The sequence below is a fragment of the Muntiacus reevesi genome, chromosome 3 (genome assembly GCF_963930625.1).
Source record: "Muntiacus reevesi chromosome 3, mMunRee1.1, whole genome shotgun sequence".
Lineage (NCBI taxonomy): Eukaryota > Metazoa > Chordata > Mammalia > Artiodactyla > Cervidae > Muntiacus > Muntiacus reevesi.
The window spans coordinates 44,862,041-44,878,133 of record NC_089251.1 but is presented as its reverse complement, the minus strand read 5'-3'; the positions used below and the strand labels follow the sequence as shown (position 1 = coordinate 44,878,133).

Here is a 16,093-nt window from a genome sequence, read left to right as displayed (position 1 = left end):
CCAAAAGACCCAACACAATGAAAACACAACCATTAACTAACTGGAAGTAACAAGTTGAGTTTCCAACTTGTGACGTACCTTTAGAAGAAAATGTGTCATGAATGTGTAGACAATGTTGTTATTTAGGAAAGTTCTTTCATCCATTAAGATGCATTTTATATATTCTGCAAAAACAGGATCTTCACACAAAAGCTTGACGCAATTTTTTGACATAGCAGACTAAAGTGGGGGAAAAAAGCACTGATTGGTTGAGCATTGAAATAAGTGCAAGTCTTAAATACACTGCTTATGACAGATACACATTCACAGTCACTTAACATGCTATTGGAAAAACCACCTCTCTTTGGCCATGCCATGTGGCTTGTGGGATCTTAGTTCCCAAATCAGGGATTGAAGCTGGGCCCCCGGCAGTGAAAGCAGAGTGTCCTAACCACTAGACCACCACGGGAATTCCCAGAAAAGCCACTTCTACTGGGTTAGTCAAAAAGTTCATTCAGGTTTTCGTGTAAGATGTTATAGAAAAACCTGAACAAAGTTTTTGGCAAGCCCAGTACTTTAATCTACTAAGCTCTTGGTTACGACTATACTCCCAATAACTTAAATGGGTAAGTGTTAAAAAGAGACTTGTAAAAAGTCTGAAAGGCAAAACTGAACAAATACATTCTAAAAGAAATGCAGCCTTATTACCTAGCATTAAGAGTTAATAAGGACTGGAAAAATAAGACTAACAAATAGGATGACGTTTTCAGGGGAAAAGAGATAACCAAACCACCCAGAGAGAAAAGATAAATTTTAAGAAATAATTTTATTCCCTAAAATGAGTTAAAACTTGCACTATATAATGTCATAACATTAGTAATTTGTTTGGTAAATCCCTTTCCCCTACACCTTCATAAATATTGCAATGGTAAACAGCAAACCTCTTTTCCTAATTGTTTCACACAGAAATCAATGGGTCCCAAAATATACAGAAATTGTACTAAAATTTGGTTTTCCTGTTTTCAAATGGTGATGGCTCTTAAACACAAGTAGTATGTCTTTAAGTATATTCCCTAGATTATTTACATGTGTGTTTTAATAACAGATCATTTACATGGAAGAAAAAATGGATTATTTTTTAAAAATAAGACAAAGCTTAGATAATACTGTACATGCATATACTTGTTGTAAGTAAACTGCTTAAGGTCAACCCAAGAAATTAGGAGTCAAGTTCACCTGGCACCCAGGTTTTCAGATCCTTAGTGTCAGGAAAATCTGCCTTACTCTGCCAGTAACAGTCTCTGCCTGTGATTCCTGCACAGCACAATGGCTTTTTCTACAGGGTTGCTTGGGGCTCTGCAAGCTCGAGGTGGTTTGACTTTGTTTTAAGGGAAGTTGAGGGGCGGGGGTGATGAATTCTGTGGGGGGAAAGCCAAGAGAGCAGTGCAGTGCAGCAGCAGATGAAGCAATAGGGAAGCAAGAGGCAGTGGCAGAATACAGAAGCCAAAGCAAGCAACCACCAAAATCAAGAAAAATGAAAAAAGCAGCAGCAAGTGGCAGAGTTTGGGGGCGGGGGGCAGATATCTGTTCCAATTTACTGAATAAACCACTCAGCTCAGAAGTCAACCAGCAAGTTGTTTTCTATGTATTTACAATGTACTATTTCATATGACTAGCCTATCAAACATTCCTAGTATAGAAAACAAAATGACATTTCTTTAGGAATACAGATGAATCAGGTAGTCTTTATACTTGTGAAATTCAGTTTGGGACAGGGAGGCAGAGAATCAACAATTATAGTACCATGTGACATATATCCATTAGGAAAGCATACAGGAGGCCGGACCAGACTCAAAAGTATTCTGGGTGCTAAATGTGGGTAAAAGTCCACGCCAAAGGAATTAATCCACTCACATCTGGAAATAGGCAAATGCACTCAGGCAAGAAACTGGAAGTTTTTTCAGGGTCTAAAGGTGGGGTCCTTTATGCCTGATCCAAGGATGAGCCAAACCTTAGAATCAATCTGATTTCCTCCTCTTTCCCCACCATTCTTCCTCCACAATTTAACAAGCATTATTTACATGCCCACATTAAGCGGTTGGCTCTTAAGATAAGAAGGGTACAGTGTTTCCTGTTCTCAATGAGATTGCTGATAAGAAAACAAGTACACCAGACTCCAAAAACTGCTCTGAGGTAATAGATAAGCGAGAGATAATGAACAGTCTGCTGAAATGTTTTCTGTTAGAGGTTTTGGAATGGTGGCAGGGAGAAGAAATAGGAGAGGTAAGCAAGACCAAGAAGTGGCACATGGCTCTTGCTCTAATAGCTCCCTGTCTCAGACTTTCACCACAACTATTTATATTGACCTTTAAATGAGGGATTCAACTAGAAACAGCTTGTCTGAAATATCCTTTGTAATAACAAATGTATGGAAAAAAAAATTTCACAGGGCAAACTAGATGTCCATTGCTTAATAGTTATTTTTTTCTATTAACAGTGTCTTACCTACCAAGATTTGAAAACATCCCCAATTTCTAGTCAATTTTCAACCCAGTGTTCCTAAAGTTACTGACCACCTGGTTGGATGCGATTAAATACCAAGTCATCTAAAACTCATTTTCTTTACCTGAGTCTGGCATAGCTCAGTCCAAAGTTTGGGGAACAGTGCAAGATGAAGTGGCAAACCTTCATAGGCAACTAGGACACCTAATATTTGAAAAGAAACCAGAATAGGTTATAATTATAAATTACACTACTGAGATATTAAACTCTGCAGGTACAATAGTATGGCTATTTCTAGTTATAACTGCATATTTTCTATGTTTCAGAAATACATAAAATATTTAAAGGGGAAGAATTCATTACAATGTTTTAACCAGTGAAATAATTTTTAGAGTTCAGTATACTTAGACTTCATTTATCTCCCATACCTCATTCCTAGAAGGACCTTCGACAACTTAAACCAATTCAGGTTTTTGAGAATTAGAACTTTATCTGGGACAATAAAATTTACTGCAAGTGGTCCAAAGCTTTCTTGGGTTAAGGTACCACTCCACATATAAGATCATATTACATGGAATTGCTAGAGTCCAGTGGGGATAAGGAGATACAAGTTCAAACAGAGGATGTGAAGAAGTAGGAAACACATCATTCTCTCCTCTTTTATCTTGCTTCTCCAAGGATAAGATGAATGCCTTTGTAGTAGCTTTAGGTAAATTCTGCTCTTAACAGCCCCTAGCCTTGTCCCCAGGACCCTTCAGGTGGATCACACTTAGCTGCTGTATGTCAGCATCTTATTTGAAACATCCAAGGTTTTAACCTTTCCTTCACTTGACTATTCCAGATATCAAATGTTTCCTTAAGAAATTAGTTCACCTAGCCCCTGCTATCCTACCTCTCTCAAAACACAGAAGTTGTAATGCCACAGTCAGTCATAAGTAAATTTTCCATCCTCCAACACTCCCATCCCCCAGGGAAATCATGGAAGAGAAATACAACACAAATTATCTTCCTACAGTTAAAAAAATTATGAGTAACAGCTGAAGATGGCAAACATTTTCAGTACAGGGCCAAATAGGAATTACAGGTTTCCCCCAATTATGAAATCTTTCATAAGCTGAAACAACATAAAGTGAAAAAGCAATTTACCTTTTTCCATAAAAGCAAAAATCCCCTTTGCATTTCTTTTGGTTAGCAAAAAGAGGTACTAACGTAGATATTTCATAAAAGTGAAGTGGCATAAAGCAAACTTTCAAAAATTTGGGAATACCAGTATTTTAGTCTTTGTAGGCTATTTAACTGTTGCAACTGCTCCACAAACAGCACTAAATGAATGGGTGTGGCTGGTCTTTCAATAAAATGTTATTTATTTAAGACACTGAAATTTGAGTATCATGTAATTTTCATGCATATCAGAACATACTCAGAATCTCAGGAAAAATAAATTAAAAATTGTAAAAGCTCTTCTTAGCTTGCAGGCAGCACACAAGTTTCTGTTTGCCAACCTCTGTATTAGACTACAGGTCTGAGAAAATCTTAGAGAAACCAGATCAGTTATTCAGTTTAATCATCGAAGGATGCCTAGACTCCCTTTTGTGGGAAAGCCTATCTTCTTTTATTTTCCTGTCAAGATTAATTCCGTTTTAAAGACCCAAGGAAACTCTCACCTTTCTCCATTATCCTAACCTAATCTGGTTGGGATTGGAGGCATTTACCAATCATAACATCACAATACACAGAAGCAAACAAAGGCATGTCATCAACACTGATGGCTACAGAGAAGAAAGTTCCTATGTTCCCATATTTCAGCATTATAATTATTCATAAAAGTACAGGAGGGGTTGGCAATAGGCCCACAGCCCATTTTTTCTGGCCCCTTCACAGAGTCTGCCAACCCCTGAACTAGAGGTTGCCCTGATATAAACTCTCTGTGAAAATAGGCTTTAACTACAATTTAAGATCCTCTAGACTTTATTCCTATTTTCCACAACTACTAAAAAGCTAGCACTACCACAACAACAAAAAAACACAGAGGACTTCTATGATGTAAGACTGTTTTCAAGTAATACTGATTCAAATATGTTTATTTTACAAGTAAAGAATGGAATAAACATACTAACATCTACCATGCTGGGTATGTCAGATAATCACATTTAATTTTCTCATCAACTTTGGGAGGCGTTATGTTACCCTCATGTTCCCCACTCATTTGAATGAGGAAACGAGGCTCGGAGAAATCACTAATCTCAGTTTCATCCCCAAAGCCAGTGAGTGATACAGTTTTATCTATCCCAGACTTATGAGAGTCTAAAGCCCACCATCTTTTCAATAATCAGTTTCCCAAGCTGTAGTCATTCATGTATAATTTTCATCACTGTTTTCATATCTGTCCATCATCTCTATTTACTTGATAACTGTGCTTTAGATTCATTCAGAGAAGCTAATCCTATGTTGTCCTTGTCCCAGGCAATGTAACATTCAGGAAAATCATGCATTTGGTAGGAATTATTTACTTTGTAATACAGTAAGATCTATTTCTTAACATGAAAATTATTTTCTCTGGGCCATCTTGTACACTACATTCTGGAAAAGACTGCCAGCCACAGTGAGCTAAAGACACCTCTTTCACACCCTACCTAACCCCTACTGAGCTGCACCTCCGGAAGAAGGCCATCCCTTCAGAGCAGGAGCCCAGTTTCTTTACAGCATTTTCACAGTGCACCGAGGATAAGGTTTATCTAGTCTCTACCAATTTAAGGTAGAGGCCAATGCCATCCTAGTCCACACATCCTAGTCCGTCCTCCTCCAATAGGGGTATCCCACTCACTGGGTGCAAAGCACAGGGAGATGCAATCACCAGCACTCACAGGCACGTTTCCAAGCCTTACCTCAGCAAACAGGATGGGCAGACCTAAAACACACTGGTTCCTGTATTATCACTCATCTTTCTTAATCCTGTGACTTTGGGCGTCCTTAACAAGGGTCCTTATCTCACCCCGTTCCCACTCGTGAAGGAAACATGTTCAACAATGAAAAGCTGTTCCAAACATATTTTCTCCTCAATAGTGGCACCTTATACTGTAGAAGCTGTTGGGTATGTCATTTAAAAGAAAATAAATCTTTTAAAGACAGCCTTTGTAGGTAAAATAGTAATACATATGGTTGCTGTGAGGATAAAATACTTTATATGTATATTTACTAGTTAGGGTTTCTCCTATCTGAACCGTGTTATGATTCTCTGTCCAGCTTTCTATAGGAGTATTTATCCCATTCAAGCATTACTCATGGGAAGTGGGAGCTCTGGCCAACGGATGGAAGCCCACAGCTAATGCTCCACTGCAAGACTGAATCAAGGCATCTTAGCCTGAGAATACCACATTTGATTTTTCTAATTCCCCTATTTCTGACCTCATACCCACTAAGCAAGCTGTTGTTCACTTGGCTTCCCAGGCAGGTTACTGGAAAAACTCTGCTGGCCTACCATGTAACATTCAGATCGCTGTGCTCATTCTTCTTTGTAAATTAACAGACTGGTAACCAGCCCCTAAATTATACATATGTCTATTAAATGTAATGATTCTATGTGACCTCACATAGGTGGATCTGCCCTTGGATGGATAAAAGCTGGCTTCTGAATGACTGGCACTTGTTTCAAGTACATTCATCCTAAGAAACCTTTGGGGAAACAGCTAAATGAGTTGCTTCTCCAATCAGTATTGGAGTACCTTGATATCAAAAAAGCTGAAACATGATCAACAGTTGTGCTTTCATAACCTGATTTTTAATCTGTTTACTAACATCAACTATATTAATTTAATTCTAGAAACTTTGAAGACTATGGATTTTCTAGGTATATTATGTTACTTGCAAAAAGTATTTTAAACCACCTTTCACTTATTAAAGTATTAAGAAAGCTTTCAAAAACTAATGTCAAGGTGATTTTTCCTTTGTGTGTAAAAATGAAAATTAAATTATGAAATCTAGGGATCTGTTAGTTTAATTTTACTTGAATATCTTATTAATCTACATGTCCACTACTAAGGTACCTAAAAAACTTGGTATGATTAGGGTTTGCATTACCAATTTTCTGGTTTGGAAAAAATTTTCCTCAAATATAAGATCAATGCATGATCATTACAAATAATTTATATTTAACCTAGAAAATAAAAGCATCCCATAATTTTATCCTAAGACAGTTAAGAATATAATCCTCTTTTTTAACATAATCTTCCCCCTTGTTCATAAGAATGTGGTCATATTCTGTTATTTTCCAATTTGCTTTCTCATGTGATCCAAAGTTATTTCCTATCATTTTATTTTAAAGACTATACTATACAAGTGAACTTAACTAAGCTTCTATTGACAGACATTTGGGTTTTTTCCAGTTTACCCAATACAAACCAAGTTAAAATAAACATCCTACATATGTTACTATATATTTAATGAGTAGATTTAGGGTGGATCCCCAGATTTGGTACTGCTGGGGCAAAGGGCATGAACAATCTAAACTGCCTCTCCAAGCCAACCCCATTAATAGATCTCCTTTTTGCCCAAACTATAGTATCATCCAAACCTTACCTCATAGTTGGGAGGGTGGGAGTAGAAATAACTGTTTATTTTCTTTAATATTCTTTACCATCTTACTGAACCCTAAAAACTCTTTGTATACTGGTATTCCTAGCCATTTATCTGATAAGAAGGCAAATATTTCACTCATTTAGCTGTACGTATTTTAATTCAATTCATGGCATTTTCAACATGTAGTATTTTCAATTTTCACGTAGTCAAAAATTTCAATTTCTTATTTATTGTTTCTGGGTTCTGTGTCCTGCTTACATGGTCCTTCAAATCCCAAGATGGTATTCATATGATCCTATGTTTTTTATTTAATATTTCTAGGATTTTATTTTTCACAATATTTAATCCTTCTAGGATGTATATTGGTTGAAGGAGCAAAGATGGTATTAAAATCTCGCCTCTCCTCTCCCAGAAAGCTACCCATTATCTCAATACTACCCATTTTCGATTAATCTGGTATGTCATCTTTATTATCTACCAAATCCTTGTGTATCCTTATGTTTGTTTGGGGGCTGTTTTTCTGCTGTTCCATCCATGTGTTTCCATAGCTCACTGTATGGTTTTAATCAGTTTAGTCATTCCTTGGGTATTAATGGGGGACTGGTTCCAGGAGTCCCCATTAATATAAGCATTTATATAATGCTTAAGACCCTTATATAAAATGGTAGTACAGTGGAATGATTACAGTGGAAATTTCAATCCACAGTTGGCCTTCTGAGGATATGGAGGATATTTTACATAGGTGCTGCTGTGCTTCGTCGCTCAGTTGTGTCTGACCCTTTGTGACCCCACGGACTGTAGCCCGCCAGGCTCTTCTGTCCATGGGGATTCTCCAGGCAAGAATACTGGAGTGGGTTGCCATGCCCTTCTCCAGAGGATCTTCCCAACTCAGGGATAGAACCCAGGTGTCCTGCATTGCAGGCATATTCGTTACCCTCCCTCTGAGTCACCAGGGAAGCCTATTTATGTAAGAAAGAGGAGAAAATAAACCCATACTTGCTGTTTTTATGTAAAAAAAAATAAAATAATATTTTTACATATCAAAATTCTTCGGTCTCAGACACACTAGTATTATTATTTCACTAGGCAATCGGCAGCTTTGTTCATATTCCCTGAATCCTCTCCCAACTTTCTGTCTCTTCTATCCCCATGCCCGACTGTCCTCACTTCAACAGCACTTCAACCCTCCCCTCTTGTCAAATACAGTTTCTTGAAGAAACTATACAATTAAAACTCCTTATTAACTCTCTGCTTCTCATCCCAGTTGTTAATGTGAGATTTGCTTTCTCACGCTCTCTCCTAGTTGCCTCTCCCTGGAAATGGTTATTTCAGCTAGAAGATTGGGACATAATCTCTCCATTTGTAATGCTTTTAGTTCTTTGTTTTACTTCATATCCAAAATAATGTCCAATTTTCTTCATTAAGATATAACCATGAAAAATTTCTTTTCCTGCTCAATTTGTTACAGGTTTCAGTTTATATATATCCAGAGCTGTCCTATGCAATACAGTAGCCACAAGTCACATCTGCTATTTAAAATTAATTTGGTTAAAATAAAAAATTCAGTTCCTTAATCACATTTCAAGTTCTCAACACTCACACGGTCAGTGGCTATCATACTGTGGATGGTGATGCAGTTGAAGAATACTTCCATCCTGCTAGAAAATTCTAAAGAACAGTCCTATGTAGAGAACTAAACACGGTGAGCCAGCATAAATGTGCTTCCTGAGTGTAAGTGATGAGGAGCATAAAATATGATGAAAGTTGAGTCAGCTAATGGGGATGGCTAGGTATGTGTGTCCTTTCTTTTCCTCCCTCTCCTATGTTTAATTTCTCAGACTGTCTATTTGTGTTAGTGAGGAAGACAGTCTCACAGGGTGAAACATTCATTGTTTCAAGTAGATAAGACAGCTCCTCACATAACTTTTGGTATAAATCACATGGACACAATTACTAAGAACTTTTCTTGAGGTTAACATCTTTGTAAGTCTTCCTCTTTATCTGGGAGCAAGACTGTCTTGTTAGAACTCCTGGGTATTTCTCTACACTTGATCGTTGCCACTGCTAGATTTCAGCTTTTTATAGCCAAGTGCCACAACCCAATTATATAATCATGAAATGGCCAATATGAACATATCCTCATCTGCCCACTCACCAATCTTTATAGTCACATATATAAAAAATGAGCTAATGGCAGCAGGTGGAAGGAACACCCTTTCAAATCTGAAGACATTCTAATCACTTACCAACAAGCTGGTTTTTCTGAAGAGTAATTATCCCTGACAGTTGTTACCACTTCCTTCTTGGATAACAAAACCTAAGGTATATTCACATCTTTGGCCCTATCTATAATGGATCAAAACCTTTTCCAAAGGAAGGAGGGGACTGTGACTGAGAAGGAGCACAATGCCTAACTTCCAGGGTGCAATAATATTCTACTTCTTGACCTGGACGGTGGTTCCATGAGTATTTCACCTGCCATGCTGTTGACATAAAAACTATAGTACACTGGAGAGGATCCTGGGCCATCCCTAAAGGTGATAGACGCATACGACACACAGAGTCTGAGAACTCTGGAGATTCTGAAACAGGGGACATCTGGAGGGCTACATTTCTTCTAAAGACTTATCAGCTAGAAAAAGTCACCCAAAGGGAGCAGTCTTCTAAGAGCTCTCAGCTGCATCCGCAGACAGACAATATTACATAAAAATAATTCAAGGTTTTCCCCCTTTTATAATTCACTGATTTTTTTTTTTTCTATTTCTCATATCTTCCTTTTCAAACTTCCCCTCTCACTCATGCCTCTACTTTATGAGACTTACCTCCTAATTCACTCATATATGCACCTCTGCTTCACTCTGGCAAGCCCACTTAGCTTGCTCTTGGTGTTTCCAGCTCCAAAGCACAGCTGGCACTATTGATCTTATCTTATCCTCAAGATCAGGGCTGGGGAAGTCCATCTCTCTAAGCCTGCCTCCCTAAATAGAGCAGTTTTTAGTTTTTAAATTCTGCTGGGCAGATGGAGGAGGACTTGGGCTTCTATGTACAAAAGTGATGAGCCTATTCCACACTCCTTTATAAGCCAGCTGAAACTCTGGGCAGAACTATTCAATGGAAACCAGTAAGTTGGTATTTTCTTAATAAAAATAAAAATGTTCCCGAGAATAATTAATATTTTTCAACATTCACTTTAAAAAAGAAAAAAAGGATTGGCTCATTTTTTTCCTCCCCTTCCTAAATGGCTAGGGGCTTAAAATAATTCAGTGGAATTTACTGCTCATCTTTTATACTTACTCAGCTTAACTAATGTTTCAGTAAATTTTTCACAGTTGATTGCAACTCGGCATAATAGATGGATGAATTGATGATAAGAAAAGAAGTAGTCTAGCAGCATACGATCATAAACGTCATCTTTGCCCTGAAGGTTAAAGATGATAAAATGGTTGCACTTAAATTGTATAATAAATTAAAGAGCATATTTTGTGCAAATGTAATAAATTTAACTAAAAAGCTGATTAAATATTTAAATTCTATAAGAACCTAGTTTTAAATTCCAAGTTTCTATTAATGTTATTAAGATCTTAACTGTCACAAGTTTATTTTCAGTGTGCAAATGCTGTCAATTAAAATTACCCCTTATTTCTATATACTTTAATAAAGTAAACTACTGCAGGATTTTAAAATGTGACACTTGAGTTCTACAGACATATCATCAGGAAGAGTGAATTAAATTTGATTTTTGAAATAAATTTCACATTATTTCTGAAATGGTTTCTACTGTATTAATTATTTTAAATATTTTATTTTATACAAACTTCTTAAATGCATTTAAGATCCAAAGATAGTGGGCAAGAGAGAATGTGAATAAAGTGGGTGAGGAAAGATAAATTAGTGAAAAAATTGTTTAGAAAAGTCTTGGAACTAAGATAAATTATCCTGTATCGATGTTCCTTCTCTCTATAATTTAGAATTAGCACTATTTTAGAATAAGTATTAGAGAACCAGAATCAGGCTACAAATGATGATAAATCCATCAATCAGTGATAATTAGGCTTAGGTCAAAGAATTATAATTAAAGGGCAGTAAAAGAAGTCATTGATTATATGGCGAAATATAAACAGTAGTCAGTACCTAACTTGACCTTTCAGATTTAGATATATGACCCATTTATAATTTAGCCTAGTGACAAATACTAATGAGACTTTCTGTTAGGATATTTTTTTAGGGGCAAAAAAAACTTACTACTTGTGCTTATTATTGATTTTGCAAATATTCAACCAACATTTCAGAGCAGGAAAAAATCCAAATGAGTCTAATCTCCTCAGGATCCAGAAAATGATCATTTAAGTCTAATATACTCATAATGGCCAGAGGGGAAGTTCTAAATTACTGTATACTAGAGAAACATGGTTTTCCTGGCATCCCAACATACCTTACTGGTTTCCACCATTGTGGGCAAGAGGCACATATTGAGTTCAGGGCGCGGAGGCCGAATATTGCTTTTCCCTCCTATTAGCTTGATATTTTCTCGACAAGGGAAATAAGGTCCAAGAGACACTAAGACATTAAAAGTGTACAATAAGAATAAATGGAAAAAATAAATCTCCATGTTTCAGTGTGCAGAAAGATTAAATGCCAACCATGTTCAAGTACTGTGCTAGATCAATACATACTTGGTATATTACTGTGATGATAAGTACAATGGTTGTGCTGTAGAAATGGAACCAGAGTATGAAGAAAGTCATGGGGACTCAAAAGCACAAGTTCCTTGAGGACATCTGAAAATAAAAACACAATGTGGGCATTAAAAACTGGAGTGTGGACCTGCTATCTTCAAATTCACCAGTCCTACTGGGGTAACTGATGGTAGTGTGGCAGCCAATAAGTTTTAATGAGTCTCAGACTGTCTAATGAGCTCTCAGCTCCGGGACAAACTGTCTGATGCTTAACCAAAAATGGATCTACAGAGTTATTAACCACAATAGGGCATCATTAAGAAACCAAAGTTTAAAACTTAAGAGAAGCATCAGGGACAAGTACAATGAAGGAAATATTTAATGCACACTGATTATGTTTCTTCATAAAATCAACCAAAGCAGTTAAGAAATCCAAGGTTTGAAATTCTTTGGATCTGTGAATCCTTAATCAACTTTAAAGTAACCCTCTCTTCTTGATGAAGCAGTACAGGCCATTAATTCTACAGAACATAAGGCAACCTGCCAAGATTAACTGCTTACATATATCTATCATTTTGAGAAACTGTAAACAAATAGCTATAGTCTGTAAAGATGACTTAAAAAGGCTTATAAGACAATAAAAAAAATGCAGTATGAATTTAAACCAAGGTTTTCCTTTAGATATAAATTATCATTTTATTATAAATATGCAATTAATAAAAAGCTAAAATACTCAGCTACTAGGAAGTATCTTTAGGCAAAAAGACTCACTGAAATAATCACTCCAACTCTTTACAATGTCAGTTCTAATCTGTAAACATCTGCATGATTCTACACTGTTTATATAGATCAGAAGATTTCAGAGCTGGAAGAGATCTAACCTTAGGTCAGCATGCCCAGATATATGAAGTGACCTGGCCTATGATGACAAGAGTTAATTACTGATATGTTAAGAAACAGAATTCTATTTTCTTAAGAGTCTGCTGGCCAGTGTAAGTCACTCATAAAAATTACGAATGTCTTCCAAACGCTACAGAACTAACATTACATCTTATATAAACACACATACACACACAGGATCCCATAAAAATATTTTTCCATTAGGCTTTTACATAGGTGTATTTTCCAGGTAACTTACCTATACAGGCATTTCTAAGTTCTGGAGGGCTATAGGAATTAAGAAGAGTTAACAGTTTATGGGCAAATTCAATTCGCTCCTGCCACTGGATTAACGCTTGCTTCACGTCTGCAAACACAAAAGCGTACATAAATATGCCATCTGAAATCAAACTTCTTCACAATTATTTTCTATTGTAAACTACAGAATGCTAACACTAAAACATTCAAATTTATTACATAAACATCATTAGTGAAAGCTAAGTGATTATTTGTATAAGATAGCTACTATTGTTAAACTTGCTAGATTTCTTAAAACACATATTTCAGTGATTGTATGTCCCATTTTCTAGAAATTTACATACATTTCGAAGTTTACATGATTTTAAAGGGACACAAGAAATAACTGTTTTGTAGTTATTTCTCTTGAAAATAAATAATTTAATCTAAGCCATGATAGTTTCCAGTTGGTGAATCTTCACAAATACTCATGTTACTGTGCTTGGAAGTATTTTCCAGTCTCCTAAATCTTTAATATTTTATTGGAGGATAATTGCTTTATAATATTGAGCTGGTTCCTGCCATACATCAACATGAATCAGCCACTAGCATGCTTGCCTATTTTTTAGACACGAATAAAGAAAATAAACAACATTCCAGCTTTACATCAGGAGGTCACATTTTCCTAATGGTTAGCTAAAATCAGCCATGTAAAGACAAAGTCTCTGAAGCATGTGGTTTAAAAAGTCTTATTTCACTCTTTAATTGTTAAACTAATAAAAATAAGTAGGATTAAGCAAACCTTTTCTCTGAAGATATGGGCGTGTAGACTTCAAAACTGAAAGGAATATTGACAGAAGTTCTACTAAGTCTCCAGTCACATGGCAAGCTGTGGCTTCATGATACATCATGTGCAGTGTGTTGAAAGACTATAAGTGATAAAAAAAAAATGAAAAACTTCATCCACTTTTACTTTATGGAGCCATAAAATAGTACCGCTCATCCTCTACGACATGTTTTCAGACTCAGACTATGAGTGTGCACAAAGCAAATGTATCTGCTTTCTACCTACAAGTCAAAGTCTCCCATTCAGCTCTTTTAAAGCACACAACAGTCCTCACTCTCAGTCTGATATTTTGTGTTTACATTTTACTTTGAACGAATAATTTATTTAATTAGATTTTTACAGGCGAGGAGGTGGTGGTTTGCTGTTTGCTCTAAGTATACATTTCTAAGACTGCAAGTTTCAAAGATTACAAAGCAGCAGTAACAACAGGAAGACTGGGGAGAATAGGCTACAGCTTTAACTAACTTTCCAGAGTTTCTAAGAAAGACAATGGTGAACAACTGCTGTCAGTCATAGTAGGTCTAAAAGAGTAGCAGTAAAATGGTCAGTCTAAAAGAGTAAAAGAACTCCAAACGTAAAATTCCTTTAATCATATTGGCTTGTTAAACCTTTCGATTCCTTTAACTATACTAGCTAATGAAACCCTTGGTTTCTTTCTATTTCATTGTACACCAATGCATCATCTTCCTAATCTTGTCAAATCAGTTCCCCAGAGCCTATATACTTCTCGCAATTCACAGGTGAAAATTCATAACCTAGAATCTATGACAGTACATAATCTGAATAATGTACTCATGTGACATTTAACCTGTTAGTTGTGAGGACAGAAACCATGACTATCTTGTTCACTGCTATATCCCCCGTGCCTAGCACATACCTGACAGAGTAGACATTCAAACAGCTATTGAAGAATTAAGTTCTCATTACTCTTCTTCACATACTTTTGTTTTAGCCAGACAGACTTTGCTTTTGTTGAATACAACCAATACTTTCTTACCTTTGTGTTGAATAAATCATTTATGTTAATCTTTTCCTATTTTGTCTCTGTAGGTTCAGATTCTTCAAAGCACAGTTTCATACACTGTATTCTTATTCTATAATACCATCAACTGAAAAAACTACCCTACCTCTTAATTTTCACAGTGCTCTTGGTATGTACTCTTTAACCTTATCTCCATTATTAGAGTAAAGGGTACGATGCACCTCTGTGGACTTAAAATCATCTTAGAGTTATGGATGTTCAGTAATTATGGGAAGAATGAACAGTTGATTTTTAACCACCTACAGCAGCCTCGCTAGCTTCCTCTAAGGAGGAACTCAAATAAGTGCACTCTTGAGAAACTGTGTGTCCTCAATTAAATCCTACAAATTTCATTCTAGTCCTACAAATGAAATGAATGTATGTAATTGTTATGGAAAAAGAAAATAGCACCCTTAGTACCATGATAGTTATTCTTAGAATATAAATTAGCATTTACTGATTTGCATATTTAAAATCCAGACACCTATAAAACAACCTATAATAAACTCTAAATATACACCAAAAAAGTTCTGGTGAGAACACTGAATTGGAGTAAATCTACAGTCAAACACAATAAAGCATTTACCTCAGTCATCAGGATTAACCCTCGATTAAATACAACAAGAAGTCTGTCTTCATCAGATTCTAATAGTATTCTGAAGGCACTAGAAAAATACATAAAGTCCAGTTTGAGAACTCTGAATCAGAACAGAACACTTACGTGGGGGAAGAAAAAAACTAAAACTGTCATTTTGGTTCTCTACTTTCTTACCTAGAAAAAAGACAGCTACATCTAGTTCTCAGTAATTTAATAAAAAGATAATATTTAAAAAGAAATACTCAATGCAACCTGGCGGGAGGGGGGGGGGAACCCCAAACCTTCTGTTGGTGCTGAAAATAATCTACATAATCATCATCAGTAAGTAGGTTTATTACTCTTATTAACAGACTTTCACTATTAGTACTGGAAACTGCTATTATATAGTACAGTCGGAAATTCTACTTTAGTGAGATGTTCTTTCCTTTTTAAAAACAGTACTCAGGAAAACTTCAAATCTTCTTTTGAAAATAGGCTTTTAAGTAGCAAATCTTGGGAAAACAATGTTTCAAAATTAATGCTAAAATGTTGAAAGTTTCTTTAAAAAGTCTTGGCAAAAGCAGTTAATTTCATCTTATGTACTAACAAAGATTCAAATTTTAAAGTTTTCTGAAGAAGATAACCTTATCTATTGTGGGCTGATTACCTTAAGATTCTACAGTGTTCAAGAGAGTATGCCAAAAAAATGTGTGTCTAATAAGAGACATCAGTCCCACGTCTCTGATGCAATACACAGAAAAGAAGTTAATCTAGACTTTATTTCTATAGTTAAAGGGAAT

The 16,093-nt window shown here is 36.0% G+C and overlaps 1 protein-coding gene across 3 annotated transcripts in view; it reads right to left on the bottom strand.

The window, feature by feature from the left end:
- USP34 (ubiquitin specific peptidase 34) overlaps window positions 1-16,093 on the bottom strand; it is a 225,087-nt gene that overhangs the window by 2,665 nt on the left and 206,329 nt on the right. The window contains exons 70-77 of one of the 3 annotated variants that reach the window (XM_065929087.1): window positions 15,303-15,381; window positions 13,651-13,777; window positions 12,871-12,978; window positions 11,730-11,834; window positions 11,489-11,613; window positions 10,351-10,474; window positions 2,606-2,685; window positions 79-219 (exon numbers count right to left, since the gene is read on the bottom strand). In XM_065929087.1, coding sequence (XP_065785159.1) covers window positions 79-219; window positions 2,606-2,685; window positions 10,351-10,474; window positions 11,489-11,613; window positions 11,730-11,834; window positions 12,871-12,978; window positions 13,651-13,777; window positions 15,303-15,381 — 889 coding nt within the window. Of the gene's footprint in view, window positions 1-78; window positions 220-2,605; window positions 2,686-10,350; window positions 10,475-11,488; window positions 11,614-11,729; window positions 11,835-12,870; window positions 12,979-13,650; window positions 13,778-15,302; window positions 15,382-16,093 lie in introns of those variants that run through there. The other 2 variants (XR_010662332.1, XM_065929088.1) reach the window with 2 other exon arrangements.